Below are 17573 nucleotides of genomic sequence, written 5' to 3' on the forward strand. Positions count from 1 at the left end.
TCACAACTTTGCCTAAGAACACAGCCATGAATAAAGAATGGTACCAACACATCCTCCGAGAGCAATTTCTCCCAACCATCTAGGAACAGTTTGGTGATGAACAATGCCTTTTCCAGCATGATGGAGCACCTTGCCATAAGGCAAAAGTGATAACTAAGTGGCTCGGGGAACAAAACATCGATATTTTGGGTCCATGGCCAGGAAACTCCCCAGACCTTAATCCCATTGTGAACTTGTGGTCAATCCTCAAGAGGCGGGTGGACAAACAAAAACCCACAAATTCTGACAAACTCCAAGCATTGATTATGCAGGAATGGGCTGCCATCAGTCAGGATGTGGCCCAGAACTTAATTGACAGCATGCCAGGGCGGATTGCAGAGGTCTTGAAAAAGAAGGGTCAACACTGCAAATATTGACTCTTTGCATCAACTTCATGTAATTGTCAATAAAAGCCTTTGACACTTATGAAATGCTTGTAATTATACTTCAGTATTCCATAGTAATCTGACAAAAATATCTAAAGACTCTGAAGCAGCAAACTTTGTGGAAATTAATATTTGTGTCATTCTCAAAACTTTTGTCCACGCCTGTACACATGCCTGATATCAGCTGACAGTAGTGTAGGGCTGGTCCTGTATGGGACTGTACCCAAATCATACCCACCCAGACTAACCGCAGACTCTAACCCCGGACTCTAACCCCAGACATGAGTCAGCTAATTACACCAGTAAACTCCCACTCTCAGACACTCCAGGGCTCTGTCCCAAATGGAACCCTCACTCTCAGTCACTCCAGGGCTCTGTCCCAAATAGAACCCTCACTCTCAGTCACTCCAGGTCTCTGTCCCAAATAGAACCCTCACTCTGTCACTCCAGGGCTCTGTCCCAAATGGAACCCTCACTCTCAGTCACTCCAGGGTTCTGTCCCAAATGGAACCCTCACTCTCAGTCACTCCAGGGTTCTGTCCCAAATAGAACCCTCACTCTCAGTCACTCCAGGGCTCTGTCCCAAATAGAACCCTCACTCTCAGTCACTCCAGGGCTCTGTCCCAAATGGAACCCTCACTCTGTCACTCCAGGGCTCTGTCCTCACTCTCAGTCACTACAGGGCTCTGTCCTCACTCTCAGTCACTCCAGGACTCTGTCCTCACTCACTCCAGGGCTCTGTCCTCACTCTGTCACTCCAGGGCTCTGTCCTCACTCGCAGTCACTCCAGGGCTCTGTCCTCACTCACTCCAGGGCTCTGTCCTCACTCTCAGTCACTCCAGGGCTCTGTCCTCACTCGCAGTCACTCCAGGGCTCTGTCCTCACTCTCTGTCACTCCAGGGCTCTGTCCCAAATGGAACCCTATTCACTATAATGCTCTACTTTTACAATACTTACTGTCATTATAACTACATCATTACAGTGTCATTAAGGGAACGAGTGTGTGTGAACTCTGGGTGTCAGCAGAAACACTAAGATCTGTCTCACTGTTTGTCTGGGCGCGCGCACACACACACACACACACACACACACACAACACACACACACACACACACACACACACACACACACACACACACACACACACACAGAGAGAGAGAGAGAGAGAGAGAGAGAGAGAGAGAGAGAGAGACACACACACACACACACACACACACACACACACACACACACACACACACACACACACACACACACACACACACACACACACACACACACACACACACACACAAACACTCTGAGCCTAATCAGGCTGAGCCACTAAGAAGCATGCAGTGTCTGTGTTTGTGTGTGTTGCAGTGTGTGTGTGTCTGTGTGGAACAGAGCTGCTGTTGTCTAGGGAAAACAACAGGGTCATTTTACGTAACAACGCTTTAATCTCCTAGTTACCTTTTTACTGTTCCGTGTTCTGATTATCAACGACCGGTTCTGTCTGGCTGGGGCTGCCCTCTCTCTGTGCGTACAGGGCTGTTCTTGCACCGTGTGTATGAATATACAATGTGTTCTGTGTGTGTTGTGTGGCCAGTGGGTAACTTGAGGACACTCTCTGAGAGAACAGTAATGACCCGTGTGTGTGGTGTCTGTGTGAACGTGTCCCAAAAAATGTTGCACTGTCTCTATGTACACCGACAGGACCCTACACACCGACAGGACTCTACACACCGACAGGACTCTACACACCGACAGGACTCTACACACCGACAGGACTCTACACACCGACAGGACTCTACACACCGACAGGACTCTACACACCGACAGGACTCTACACACCGACAGGACCCTACACACCGACAGGACTCTACACACCGACAGGACTCTACACACCGACAGGACTCTACACACTGACAGGACTCTACACACTGACAGGACTCTACACACCGACAGGACCCTACACACCGACAGGACCCTACACACCGACAGGACTCTACACACCGACAGGACTCTACACACCGACAGGACTCTACACACCGACAGGACTCTACACACTGACAGGACTCTACACACCGACAGGACCCTACACACCGACAGGACCCTACACACCGACAGGACTCTACACACCGACAGGACTCTACACACCGACAGGACTCTACACACCGACAGGACTCTACACACCGACAGGACTCTACACACCGACAGGACTCTACACACCGACAGGACTCTACACACCGACAGGACTCTACACACCGACAGGACTCTACACACCGACAGGACTCTACACACCGACAGGACCCTACACACCGACAGGACTCTACACACCGACAGGACTCTACACACCGACAGGACTCTACACACCGACAGGACTCTACACACCGACAGGACTCTACACACCGACAGGACTCTACACACCGACAGGACTCTACACACCGACAGGACTCTACACACCGACAGGACTCTACACACCGACAGGACTCTACACACCGACAGGACTCTACACACCGACAGGACTCTACACACCGACAGGACTCTGACAGGACTCTACACACCGACAGGACTCTGACAGGACTCTACACACCGACAGGACTCTACACACCGACAGGACTCTACACACTGACAGGACTCTACACACTGACAGGACTCTACACACCGACAGGACACTACACACCGACAGGACTCTACACACTGACAGGACTCTACACACCGACAGGACTCTGACAGGACTCTACACACTGACAGGACTCTACACACCGACAGGACTCTACACACCGACAGGACTCTACACACCGACAGGACTCTGACAGGACTCGACACACTGACAGGACTCTACACACCGACAGGACTCTACACACCGACAGGACCCTACACACCGACAGGACTCTGACAGGACTCTACACACTGACAGGACTCTACACACCGACAGGACTCTACACACCGACAGGACTCTACACACCGACAGGACTCTACACACCGACAGGACTCTACACACCGACAGGACTCTACACACTGACAGGACTCTACACACCGACAGGACTCTACACACTGACAGGACTCTACACACTGACAGGACTCTACACACCGACAGGACTCTGACAGGACTCTACACACTGACAGGACTCTACACACCGACAGGACTCTACACACCGACAGGACTCTACACACCGACAGGACTCTACACACCGACAGGACTCTACACACCGACAGGACTCTACAACACTGACAGGACTCTACACACTGACAGGACTCTACACACTGACAGGACTCTACACACTGACAGGACTCTGACAGGACTCTGACAGGACTCTACACACTGACAGGACTCTACACACTGACAGGACTCTACACACCGACAGGACTCTACACACCGACAGGACTCTACACACCGACAGGACTCTACACACCGACAGGACTCTACACACCGACAGGACTCTACACACCGACAGGACTCTACAAACAGACAGGACTCTACACACCGACAGGACTCTACACACCGACAGGACTCTACACACCGACAGGACTCTACACACCGACAGGACTCTACACACAGACAGGACTCTACACACCGACAGGACTCTACACACCGACAGGACTCTACACACCGACAGGACTCTACACACCGACAGGACTCTACACACCGACAGGACTCTACACACCGACAGGACTCTACACACTGACAGGACTCTACACACTGACAGGACTCTACACACCGACAGGACTCTACACACCAACAGGACTCTGACAGGACTCTACACACTGACAGGACTCTACACACTGACAGGACTCTACACACTGACAGGACTCTGACAGGACTCTGACAGGGCTCTACACACAGACAGGACTCTACACACCGACAGGACTCTACACACCGACAGGACTCTACACACCAACAGGACTCTACACACCAACAGGACTCTACACACCGACAGGACTCTACACACCGACAGGACTCTACACATCGACAGGACTCTACACACCGACAGGACTCTACACACCGACAGGACTCTACACACTGACAGGACTCTACACACCGACAGGACACTACACACCGACAGGACTCTACACACTGACAGGACTCTACACACCGACAGGACTCTGACAGGACTCTACACACTGACAGGACTCTACACACCGACAGGACTCTACACACCGACAGGACTCTACACACCGACAGGACTCTGACAGGACTCGACACACTGACAGGACTCTACACACCGACAGGACTCTACACACTGACAGGACTCTACACACCGACAGGACTCTACACACTGACAGGACTCTACACACTGACAGGACTCAGACAGGACTCTACACACAGACAGGACTCTACACACTCACTCCAACACACACAACATGCAAACACATCACATTTTGGATGTGATGTTTGGAACTCGGTAGTGAGTGTTGCAAACGAGGACAGACGATTTTTACGCGCTTCAGCACTCGGTGGTCTCGTTCTATGAGCTTGTGTGGCCTACCACTTTGCGGCTGAGCCGTTGTTTCTCCTAGACGTTTCCACTTCACAATAACAGCACTTACAGTTTATCGGAGCAGCTATAGCAGGACAGACATTTGACGAACTGACTTGATAGAAAGGTGGCATCCTATGACGGTGCCACGTTGAAAGTCACTGCGCTTTTCAGTACGGGCCATTTAACTGCCAATGTTTGTCTAAGGAGATTGCATGGCTGTGTGCTCGATTTTATACACCTGACAGCAACAGGTGTGTCTGAAATAGTCTAATCCACTAATTTGAAGGGGTGTCCACATACTTTTGGCCATGTAGTGTGTCAACCTCTATCACTTCAATATCCCTGCACATTGTAAATATGGTATTGGAACTGACCCTGTATAAAGCTTCTTACTTTCTCCTGTTCTTTTTCTTCCTAACTTGTTATTTTTAGTACTACATTGATTACTACATTGATGGTGTCAATGTTTGTAAGAAAAAGGCATTTCACTGTACTTGTGCAGGTGACGTTAAAACTTCAACTTGTATGGTTGAATGTGTACTGTGTATATGAGGTTGTGTGTCAGAGTGGCTGGTGCAACAATCCCTAACCAGCCTACCATTGTCCTCCCAAATCTCTTATTTTCCTCCCCCCTCTCTTTTTCTCTCTACTCACCCCTCTCCATTCTACTCACCCCTCTCTTTCTCTCAATTCTGCTCCCGCTATACTCCTCGTCACCTTCTCAAAACCCATTTCTGATCCAATTGGTTTTGAGGAGACGAGGAGAGAGGAGTATGAGATCTTCACAAAGACTGGTCACTAACCCCCCTTTCTCCTTTCTTACCCAACCCCATCCCCCCTCACCCCTCTCCTTTTACCCATCCTCATCCTCCACTCTCCACCACCCCTCTCTCCTCTCTTCTCTCTTACCCATCCTCATCCTCCACTCTCCACCACCCCTCTCTCCTCTCTTACCCATCCTCATCCTCCACCACCCCTCTCTCCTCTCTTACCCATCCTCATCCTCCACTACCCCTCTCCTCTCTTACCCATCCTCATCCTCCACTCTCCACCACCTCTCCTCTCTTACCCATCCTCATCCTCCACTCTCCACCACCCTCTCTCCTCTCTTACCCATCCTCATCCTCCACCCCTCTCTCCTCTCTTACCCATCCTCATCCTCCACTCTCCACCACCCCTCTCCTCTCTTACCCATCCTCATCCTCCACTCTCCACCACCCCTCTCTCCTCTCTTACCCATCCTCATCCTCCACTCTCCACCACCCCTCTCTCCTCTTACCCATCCTCATCCTCCACTCTCCACCACCCCTCTCCTCTTACCCATCCTCATCCTCCACTCTCCACCCCTCTCTCCCCCATCCTCATCCTCCACTCTCCACCCCTCTCTTACCCATCCTCATCCTCCACTCTCCACCACCCCTCTCCTCTTACCCATCCTCATCCTCCACTCTCCACCACCCCTCTCTTACCCATCCTCATCCTCCACTCTCCACCACCCCTCTCTTACCCATCCTCATCCTCCACTCTCCACCACCCCTCTCCTCTTTTACCCATCCTCATCCTCCACTCTCCCTCTCTCCTCTTTTACCCATCCTCATCCTCCACTCTCCACCACCCCTCTCCTCTTACCCATCCTCAACTCTCCACCACCCCTCTCCTCTTACCCATCCTCATCCTCCACCCCTCTCTCACCCATCCTCATCCTCCACTCTCCACCCCTCTCCTCTCTTACCCATCCTCATCCTCCACTCTCCACCACCCCTCTCTCCTCTTTTACCCATCCTCATCCTCCACTCTCCACCACCCCTCTCCTCTTACCCATCCTCATCCTCCACTCTCCACCCCTCTCTTACCCATCCTCATCCTCCACTCTCCACCCCTCTCTCCTCTCTTACCCATCCTCAACTCTCCACCACCCCTCTCCTCTTACCCATCCTCATCCTCCACCCCTCTCTCACCCATCCTCATCCTCCACTCTCCACCCCTCTCCTCTCTTACCCATCCTCATCCTCCACTCTCCACCACCCCTCTCTCCTCTTTTACCCATCCTCATCCTCCACTCTCCACCACCCCTCTCCTCTTACCCATCCTCATCCTCCACTCTCCACCCCTCTCTTACCCATCCTCATCCTCCACTCTCCACCCCTCTCTCCTCTCTTACCCATCCTCATCCTCCACTCTCCACCCCTCTCCTCTCTTACCCATCCTCATCCTCCACTCTCCACCCCTCTCCTCTCTTACCCATCCTCATCCTCCACTCTCCACCACCCCTCTCTCCTCTCTTACCCATCCTCATCCTTCTCTCTCTCCTGTGCCAGATGGATTGAACAGTATCTACTGTTAGTGAAGAGGTCAGACAGTCCATCATCCCCCAGACAGTCCTTCCCCCCTTCAACTCTTCATCTTTAACCTCCATTAGAAAATGGACATCTCAAAACAAAACTGAACTTTAAAAAGAATCATAACAAAGAGACTGAGGTTTGGTCGTTGAGATAAACACCTAGTTCATCTTCTCTTTATTCCTACAGCTGTACAGAGCTCTCTCTCTCTCACTCAGTCATCATTAGAAAATATACAAACTACAAATTAAACGTTAGGTCTACATCGCGACGCATTGGATATAACAAAACACTGATGATACAGTGGTATGATAAAAAAAAACAGACATCATTCATCATCTTCCTCCTCTTCATCGCTGATGACGTACTTCTTTGCCTTCTTGGGTTCCACCTCCTCCTCCTCATCCTCCTCAGCCTTCCTCTTCCCTGAACTCTCCCCTTCCTAGAGAGAGAGGGGAGAGAGGGGGAGGAAGAAAGAGGGTGGAGAGAGACAGGAAAAATGTGATTTGACTCACTTCAGATGTGCGTCAAAGTGATTTGTTACCTGAACTAGATTCCTATATGTAGTGATTAACACTGCCTTCTGCTGGTAGATCATAGGAGTGCACCCTCTGTCACAACTCATCTCTCCATTCTCTCACTGTACTAAAACCTGTGTGTGTGTGTCTCACCTCGTCAGAGTCTAGTTTCTTGGCCTTGAGCAGTCTCTGGGCTTTATCATCATCAGAACCCTCATCACTGTCAGACGAGTAGATCCTAGCCCGCTCCTCTATATGGAGAGAGGGAGGGTGGGGGGGGGGAGAGAAAGAGTGGAGGAGAGATGGAAGAGAAGAGAGAGACGGAAGAGTGGAGGAGGGGAGGGGGACGGAAAAGGGGAGGGGGACGGAAAAGGGGAGGGGGACGGAAAAGGGGAGACGGTGGAGAGAAAGGGAGAGAACGCATTGACATGAGCAAATACAAACACTTTCACTGTCTCCTCAGTCCTCCTCCCTTGTATTTAATCTGGATGTGTCTCTGTTTAGATATGGTGTGTGTCCTCACCCCTCAGTCCTCCTCCTCCTCCCTTGTATTTAATCTGGATGTGTCTCTGTTTAGATATGGTGTGTGTCCTCACCCCTCAGTCCTCCTCCTCCTCCCTTGTATTTAATCTGGATGTGTCTCTGTTTAGATATGGTGTGTGTCCTCACCTCTCAGTCCTCCTCCTCCTCCCTTGTATTTCATCTGGATGTGTCTCTGTTTAGATATGGTGTGTGTCCTCACCTCTGTCCTCCTCCTCTTCCTCCCTTGTATTTAATCTGGATGTGTCTCTGTTTAGATATGGTGTGTGTCCTCACCTCTCAGTCCTCCTCCTCTTCCTCCCTTGTATTTAATCTGGATGTGTCTCTGTTTAGATATGGTGTGTGTCCTCACCTCTCAGTCCTCCTCCTCCTCCTCCCTTGTATTTAATCTGGATGTGTCTCTGTTTAGATATGGTGTGTGTCCTCACCTCTCAGTCCTCCTCCTCCTCCCTTGTATTTAATCTGGATGTGTCTCTGTTTAGATATGGTGTGTGTCCTCACCTCTCAGTCCTCCTCCTCCTCCCTTGTATTTAATCTGGATGTGTCTCTGTTTAGATATGGTGTGTGTCCTCACCTCTCAGTCCTCCTCCTCCTCCCTTGTATTTAATCTGGATGTGTCTCTGTTTAGATATGGTGTGTGTCCTCACCTCTCAGTCCTCCTCCTCCTCCCTTGTATTTAATCTGGATGTGTCTCTGTTTAGATATGGTGTGTGTCCTCACCTCTCAGTCCTCCTCCTCCTCCCTTGTATTTAATCTGGATGTGTCTCTGTTTAGATATGGTGTGTGTCCTCACCCCTCAGTCCTCCTCCTCCTCCTCCCTTGTATTTCATCTGGATGTGTCTCTGTTTAGATATGGTGTGTGTCTTCACCCCTCAGTCCTCCTCCTCCTCCTCCCTTGTATTTAATCTGGATGTGTCTCTGTTTAGATATGGTGTGTGTCCTCACCCCTCAGTCCTCCTCCTCCCTTGTATTTAATCTGGATGTGTCTCTGTTTAGATATGGTGTGTGTCCTCACCCCTCAGTCCTCCTCCTCCTCCCTTGTATTTAATCTGGATGTGTCTCTGTTTAGATATGGTGTGTGTCCTCACCCCTCAGTCCTCCTCCTCCCTTGTATTTAATCTGGATGTGTCTCTGTTTAGATATGGTGTGTGTCCTCACCTCTCAGTCCTCCTCCTCCTCCCTTGTATTTAATCTGGATGTGTCTCTGTTTAGATATGGTGTGTGTCCTCACCTCTCAGTCCTCCTCCTCCTCCTCCTCCTCCCTTGTATTTGCTCTTGATGGCGGCCAGGCTGACCGACTCGTCCCCCTCCTCATCGTCGTCATAGCGATCAGGCTCCAGGTAACCGGCGCTCAGCCCTCGTTGGTGCTGCTTCTCTCTCATCCGCCGCTGTTGGCCCTCACGACGGATAGACGCACGCAGACGCTCCTCCTCTTTCTGTGGGGGGGGGGCGGGGGAGGAGCAGGAGGAGAGATGGGTCAACATTTTAACCCCTCAAATGAGATAAGGTTTCGTCCTGTCTATTTGAAATGTTCTGAGAAAATATAGGAGACTGTAATCAGCAATAGAAGCCCAGTCAGTGCTTCTAGTAACAACAGAAAGTCTGTCTCGTCTCCAGACTGTAGTTATTATACTGAACAAAAATATAAACCGCAACATGTAAAGCAGAAAGAGGAGGAAGGGAAGCGCTACTAAGGTACACAATAGTACATGTTGGTAGGTAGGAGGTGCTCTTTGGTAAAAGGGGTAAATTGGTCATCAAAAAGAGAGGAGGACCAAGGCACTCTTCATATAATTCATTAAAATGCCTTAATTAGCATGTTCAATAGAAACAAAGTTTTTTTTATTTTTTTAAATGACGCATTTGGGCTGCATGGCCTTCGTCAGGGAGTACAACCAAAAAAAAGAATACAATGTCCTCTTTTTAACAGCTTTTTTGAACAGCAACGTGAAGTGTCGGTCCCATGTTTTTACTGAGCTGATATATATACGATTCAAGAAATGTTTCATATTCACAAAAAAAGCTTATCTCTCTCAAATGTTGTCCACAAATTTATTTACATCTCTGTTAGTGAGAATGTCTCTTTTGCCAAGATAATCTATCCACCTGACAGGTGTGGAATATCAAGAAGCATGATCATTACATAGGTGCACCTTCTGCTGGGGACAATAAAAGGCTACTCTAAAATGTGCAGTTTTGTCACATAATACAATGCCACAGATGTCTCAAGTTGAGGGATGCTGACTGCAGGAATGTCCAGAGAATTTGATGTTAATTTCTCTACCATAAAGCACCTCCGTAACATAGTTTTAGAGAATTTGGCAGTACGTCCAATCGGCCTTACAACCACACCAGCTCAGGACATTCACATCCGACTTCTTCACCTGCGGGATCGTCTGAAATCAGCCACCCAGACAACTGTTGAAACTGTGGGTTTGCACAACTGAAGAATTTCTGTACAAATTGTCAGAAACCGTCTCAGGGAAGCTCATCTGAGTGCTTGTTGTCCTCACCGGGGTCTTGACCTGACTGCAGTTCAGTTGTAACCGACTTCAGTGGGAAAATGCTCCCCTTCGATGGCCATGCTGGACAGGTTTCAACTGTACCAGGCAGATGGCAGACAGCATGTATGGTGTTGTGTGGGCGAGCAGTTTGCTGATGTCAACAGAGTGCCCCATGGTGGTGGTGGGGTGATGGTATGGGCAGGCATGCGCTACGGACAACGAACACAATTGCATTTTATCAATGGAAATTTGAATGCACAGAGATACCGTGACGAGATCCTGAGGCCCATTGTCGTGCCATTCATCCGCCGCCATCACCTCATAATTCAGAATGATAATGCACGGCCCCATGTTGCAAGGATCTGTACACAATTCCTTGAAGCTGAAAATGTCCCAGTTCTTCCATGGCCTGCATACTCAGACATGTCACCCATTGAGCATGTTTGGGATGCTCTGGATCAACATATACGACAGCGTGTTCCAGTTCCATATCCAGCAACTTCACACAGCCATTGAAGAGAAGTGGGACAACATTCCACAGGCCACAATCAACAGCCTGATCAACTCAATGTGAAGGAGATGTGTCACGCTGCATGAGGCAAATGGTGGTCACTCCAGATACTGAGTGGTTTTCTTTATCTAAGGTATCTGCGACCGACAGATGCATATCTGTATTCCCAGTCATGTGAAATCTACAGATCAAGGCCTAATGCATTTATTTCAATTGACTGATTTACTTATATGAATTGTAACTAAGTAAAATCTTTTAAAATTGTTGCATTTTTTGCGTTCATATTTTTGTTGAGTGTAGTTCTGCTAACATCACACATCTCATAACCTTATTACATGACATCCTATATGTGTCACGCTCTGGCCTTAGTTATCTTAGTTTTCTTTATTATTTTAGTTAGGCCAGGGTGTGACATGGGGGATGTATGTGTTTTGTATTGTCTAGGGTTTTTTGTATGTTTATGGGGCAGTGTTTAGTCTAGGTGTATGTATGTCTATGGTTGCCTGGATTGGTTCTCAATTAGAGACAGCTGTCTATCGTTGTCTCTGATTGGGAGCCATATTTAGGCAGCCATAGTCATTAGGTAGTTTGTGGGTGATTGTCTATGTGTAAGTTGCCAGTGTCTGCACTTATTGTTTGTATAGCTTCACGTTCGTCTGTTTGTTGTTTTGATTAGTTTGTATAGTGTTCGTTTCGTTTTCGTCTTCATTAAAGAGAGAATGTATTGTTATCACGCTGCGCCTTGGTCCTCCTCACTTAAATGTTACGACGAACGTGACAGAATCACCCACCAACCTAGGACCAAGCAGCGTGGGAAAAAGCAGCAGCAGCGATCGCAGGACTCATGGAATTGGGAGGAAATTCTGGACAGCGGAGGACCCTGGGCACAACCTGGCGAATATCGCCGCCCTCGTAAAGAGCTGGAGGCAGCTAAAGCCGAGAGGCGGTGGTATGAGGCGGCAGCACGGAAGCGAGGCTGGAAGCCTGAGAGTCAGCCCCAAAAATTTCTTGGCGGGGGCTAAAGGGGAGTGTGGCGAAGTCAGGTAGGAGACCTGCGCCAACTTCCCGGGCTTACCGTGGAGAGTGAGAGTACGGGCAGACACCGTGTTATACGGAAGAGCGCATGGTGTCTCCTGTACGTGTGCATAGCCCGGTGCGGGTTATTCCACCTCCTCGTATCGGCCGGGCTAGAGTGGGCATTGAGCCAGGTGCCATGAAGCCGTCTCAACGCATCTGGCCTCCAGTACGTCTCCTCGGGCCGGTGTACATGGCACCAGCCTTACGCATGGTGTCCCCGGTTCGCCAGCACAGCCCAGTGCGGGTTATTCCACCTCCCCGCACTGGTCGGGCTACGGGGAGCATTCAACCAGGTAAGGTTGGGCAGGCTCGGTGCTCAAGGGAGCCAGTACGCCTTCACGGTCCGGTATATCCGGCGCCACCTCCTCGCCCCAGCCCAGTACCACCAGTGCCTACACCACGCACCAGGCTTCCAGTGCGTCTCCAGAGCCCTGTTCCTCCTCCACGCACTCGCCCTGTGGTGCGTGTCCTTAGCCCGGTACCACCAGTTCCGGCACCACGCACCAGGCCTACTGTGCGCCTCAGCCGGCCAGAGTCTGCCGTCTGCCCAGCGCCGCCTGAGCTACCCGTCTGCCCAGCGCTGCCCGTCTGCCAAGCGCCATCTGAGCCGCCCGTCTGTCCTGAGCCGCCAGTCAGCCAGGAGCCGCCAGAGCCGCCCGCCAGTCAGGAGCCGCCAGTCAGCCAGGAGCCGCCAGAGCCGCCCGCCAGTCAGGAGCCGCCAGTCAGCCAGGAGCCGCCAGTCAGCCAGGAGCCGCCAGTCAGCCAGGAGCCGCCAGAGTCGTCAGTCAGCCAGGAGCCGCCAGAGTCGTCAGTCAGCCAGGAGCCGCCAGAGTCGTCAGTCAGCCAGGAGCCGCCAGAGTCGTCAGTCAGCCAGGAGCCGCCAGAGTCGTCAGTCAGCCAGGAGCCGCCAGAGTCGTCAGTCAGCCAGGAGCCGCCAGAGTCGTCAGTCAGCCAGGAGCCGCCAGAGTCGTCAGTCAGCCAGGAGCCGCCAGAGCCGTCAGTCAGCCAGGAGCCGCCAGAGCCGTCAGTCAGCCAGGAGCCGCCAGAGCCGCCAGTCAGCCAGGAGCCGCCAGAGCCGCCAGTCAGCCAGGAGCCGCCAGAGCCGCCAGTCAGCCAGGAGCCGCCAGAGCCGCCAGTCAGCCAGGAGCCGCCAGAGCCGCCAGTCAGCCAGGAGCCGCCAGTCAGCCAGGAGCCGCCAGAGCCGTCAGTCAGCCAGGACCTGCCAGAGCCGTCAGTCAGCCAGGACCTGCCAGAGTCGTCAGTCAGCCAGGACCTGCCAGAGTCGTCAGTCAGCCAGGACCTGCCAGAGTCGTCAGTCAGTCCGGAGCTGCCCCTCAGTACGGAACACGCGGTAAGGGTCCTCGCTCCAGAGGCGCCACCAAAGCGGGTTTGGACTATGGTGGAGTCCACGCCCCGCACCGCCGCCGTAAGAAGGCCCACCCGGACCCTCCCCTTCTGCGTCAGGTTTTGCGGTCGGAGTCCGCACCTTTTGGGGGGGGGGGGGGTACTGTCACTCCCTGGCCTTAGTTATCTTTGTTTTCTGTATTATTTTAGTTAGGCCAGGGTGTGACATGGGGGATGTATGTGTTTTGTATTGTCTAGGGTTTTTTGTATGTTTATGGGGCAGTGTTAGGTCTAGGTGTATGTATGTCTATGGTTGCCTGTATTGGTTCTCAATTAGAGACAGCTGTCTATCGTTGTCTCTGATTGGGAGCCATATTTAGGCAGCCATAGTCATTAGGTAGTTTGTGGGTGATTGTCTATGTGTAAGTTGCCAGTGTCTGCACTTATTGTTTGTATAGCTTCACGTTCGTCTGTTTGTTGTTTTGATTAGTTTGTATAGTGTTCGTTTCGTTTTCGTCTTCATTAAAGAGAGAATGTATTGTTATCACGCTGCGCCTTGGTCCTCCTCACTTAAATGTTACGACGAACGTGACAATATGAAACCACACAGTCCAGCGTGTGTTACCTTGATCATCTCATTGCGTTGAGACTCAGGGTCTCGTCCAGCCATGGGCAGTATTCTAATCTTCTGGGTCTTAGAGCAGCGGTCAGCCAGAGAGAGGGTCATCTTCCTGTGGGTGGCGCTGTCTGTGGAGTGGGGTCTGGAGAGAGAAAACACAGCTTTATATCTCAAATCAGACATTCATGTTTGTTCCTTCAAACTGAAAGAGGAACAACGTCTCATAACACTGTACCAAAACAAGTCCCGTTCTAATACTGTACCAAAACAAGTCCCGTTCTATTGTAATACTGTACCAAAACAAGTCCCGTTCTATTGTAATACTGTACCAAAACAAGTCCCGTTCTATTGTAATACCGTACCAAAACAAGTCCCGTTCTATTGTAATACTGTACCAAAACAAGTCCCGTTCTATTGTAATACTGTACCAGAACAAGTCCCGTTCTATTGTAATACCGTACCAAAACAAGTCCCGTTCTATTGTAATACCGTACCAAAACAAGTCCCGTTCTATTGTAATACTGTACCAGAACAAGTCCCGTTCTATTGTAATACCGTACCAGAACAAGTCCCGTTCTATTGTAATACCGTACCAAATCAAGTCCCGTTCTATTGTAATACTGTACCAAAACAAGTCCCGTTCTATTGTAATACTGTACCAAAACAAGTCCCGTTCTATTGTAATACTGTACCAAAACAAGTCCCGTTCTATTGTAATACTGTACCAAAACAAGTCCCGTTCTAATACCGTACCAAAACAAGTCCCGTTCTAACACTGTACCAAAACAAGTCCCGTTCTAACACTGTACCAAAACAAGTCCCGTTTTATTGTAATACTGTACCAAAACAAGTCCCGTTCTAATACTGTACCAGAACAAGTCCCATTCTAATACTGTACCAAAACAAGTCCCATTCTAATACCGTACCAAAACAAGTCCCGTTCTATTGTAATACTGTACCAAAACAAGTCCCGTTCTAATACTGTACCAGAACAAGTCCCGTTCTAATACCGTACCAACACAAGTCCCGTTCTATTGTAATACTGTACCAAAACAAGTCCCGTTCTATTGTAATACTGTACCAAAACAAGTCCCGTTCTAATACTGTACCAAAACAAGTCCCGTTCTAATACTGTACCAAAACAAGTCCCGTTCTAACACTGTACCAAAACAAGTCCCGTTCTATTGTAATACTGTACCAAAACAAGTCCCGTTCTAATACTGTACCAGAACAAGTCCCATTCTAATACCGTACCAAAACAAGTCCCATTCTAATACCGTACCAAAACAAGTCCCGTTCTATTGTAATACTGTACCAAAACAAGTCCCGTTCTAATACTGTACCAGAACAAGTCCCATTCTAATACTGTACCAAAACAAGTCCCATTCTAATACCGTACCAAAACAAGTCCCGTTCTATTGTAATACTGTACCAAAACAAGTCCCGTTCTATTGTAATACTGTACCAAAACAAGTCCCGTTCTAATACTGTACCAAAACAAGTCCCGTTCTATTGTAATACTGTACCAAAACAAGTCCCGTTCTATTGTAATACTGTACCAAAACAAGTCCCGTTCTATTGTAATACTGTACCAAAACAAGTCCCATTCTATTGTAATACTGTACCAAAACAAGTCCCGTTCTAACACTGTACCAAAACAAGTCCCGTTCTAATACTGTACCAAAACAAGTCCCGTTCTAATACCGTACCAAAACAAGTCCCGTTCTATTGTAATACTGTACCAAAACAAGTCCCGTTCTAATACCGTACCAAAACAAGTCCCGTTCTATTGTAATACTGTACCAAAACAAGTCCCGTTCTATTGTAATACTGTACCAAAACAAGTCCCGTTCTATTGTAATACTGTACCAAAACAAGTCCCATTCTAATACTGTACCAAAACAAGTCCCGTTCTATTGTAATACTGTACCAAAACAAGTCCCATTCTAATACCGTACCAAAACAAGTCCCATTCTAATACCGTACCAAAACAAGTCCCGTTCTAATACCGTACCAAAACAAGTCCCGTTCTAATACCGTACCAAAACAAGTCCCATTCTAATACTGTACCAAAACAAGTCCCATTCTAATACCGTACCAAAACAAGTCCCGTTCTATTGTAATACTGTACCAAAACAAGTCCCGTTCTATTGTAATACTGTACCAAAACAAGTCCCATTCTAATACTGTACCAAAACAAGTCCCGTTCTATTGTAATACTGTACCAAAACAAGTCCCGTTCTATTGTAATACTGTACCAAAACAAGTCCCGTTCTAATACTGTACCAGAACAAGTCCCGTTCTATTGTAATACCGTACCAACACAAGTCCCGTTCTATTGTAATACCGTACCAACACAAGTCCCGTTCTATTGTAATACTGTACCAAAACAAGTCCCGTTCTATTGTAATACTGTACCAAAACAAGTCCCGTTCTATTGTAATACTGTACCAAAACAAGTCCCGTTCTAACACTGTACCAAAACAAGTCCCGTTCTAACACTGTACCAAAACAAGTCCCGTTCTAACACTGTACCAAAACAAGTCCCGTTTTATTGTAATACTGTACCAAAACAAGTCCCGTTCTAATACTGTACCAGAACAAGTCCCGTTCTAATACTGTACCAGAACAAGTCCCGTTCTAATACCGTACCAAAACAAGTCCCGTTCTAATACCGTACCAAAACAAGTCCCGTTCTATTGTAATACTGTACCAAAACAAGTCCCGTTCTAATACCGTACCAACACAAGTCCCGTTCTATTGTAATACTGTACCAAAACAAGTCCCGTTCTATTGTAATACTGTACCAAAACAAGTCCCATTCTAATACTGTACCAAAACAAGTCCCGTTCTAATACCGTACCAAAACAAGTCCCATTCTAATACTGTACCAAAACAAGTCCCGTTCTAATACCGTACCAAAACAAGTCCCGTTCTAATACCGTACCAAAACAAGTCCCATTCTAATACCGTACCAAAACAAGTCCCGTTCTATTGTAATACTGTACCAAAACAAGTCCCGTTCTAATACTGTACCAGAACAAGTCCCATTCTAATACCGTACCAAAACAAGTCCCGTTCTATTGTAATACTGTACCAAAACAAGTCCCGTTCTATTGTAATACTGTACCAAAACAAGTCCCGTTCTAATACTGTACCAGAACAAGTCCCGTTCTATTGTAATACCGTACCAACACAAGTCCCGTTCTATTGTAATACTGTACCAAAAC

General features: G+C 48.9%; 1 protein-coding gene across 1 annotated transcript; it reads right to left on the reverse strand.

The window, feature by feature from the left end:
• Nucleotides 1-7365: 7365 nt before the first annotated feature.
• Nucleotides 7366-14488, reverse strand: LOC120039457 (RNA polymerase-associated protein LEO1-like). The gene is made up of 4 exons (XM_038984848.1): nucleotides 14350-14488; nucleotides 9520-9724; nucleotides 7902-7999; nucleotides 7366-7672 (listed from the first exon to the last, which is right to left on the reverse strand). Exons 1-4 carry the CDS (start codon nucleotides 14449-14451, stop codon nucleotides 7559-7561), a joined length of 519 nt encoding a protein of 172 aa, XP_038840776.1. The 5' UTR covers nucleotides 14452-14488; the 3' UTR covers nucleotides 7366-7558.
• Between the last annotated feature and the right edge of the window lie 3085 nt (nucleotides 14489-17573).

Source organism: Salvelinus namaycush, unplaced genomic scaffold (genome assembly GCF_016432855.1).
Source record: "Salvelinus namaycush isolate Seneca unplaced genomic scaffold, SaNama_1.0 Scaffold2723, whole genome shotgun sequence".
NCBI lineage: Eukaryota > Metazoa > Chordata > Actinopteri > Salmoniformes > Salmonidae > Salvelinus > Salvelinus namaycush.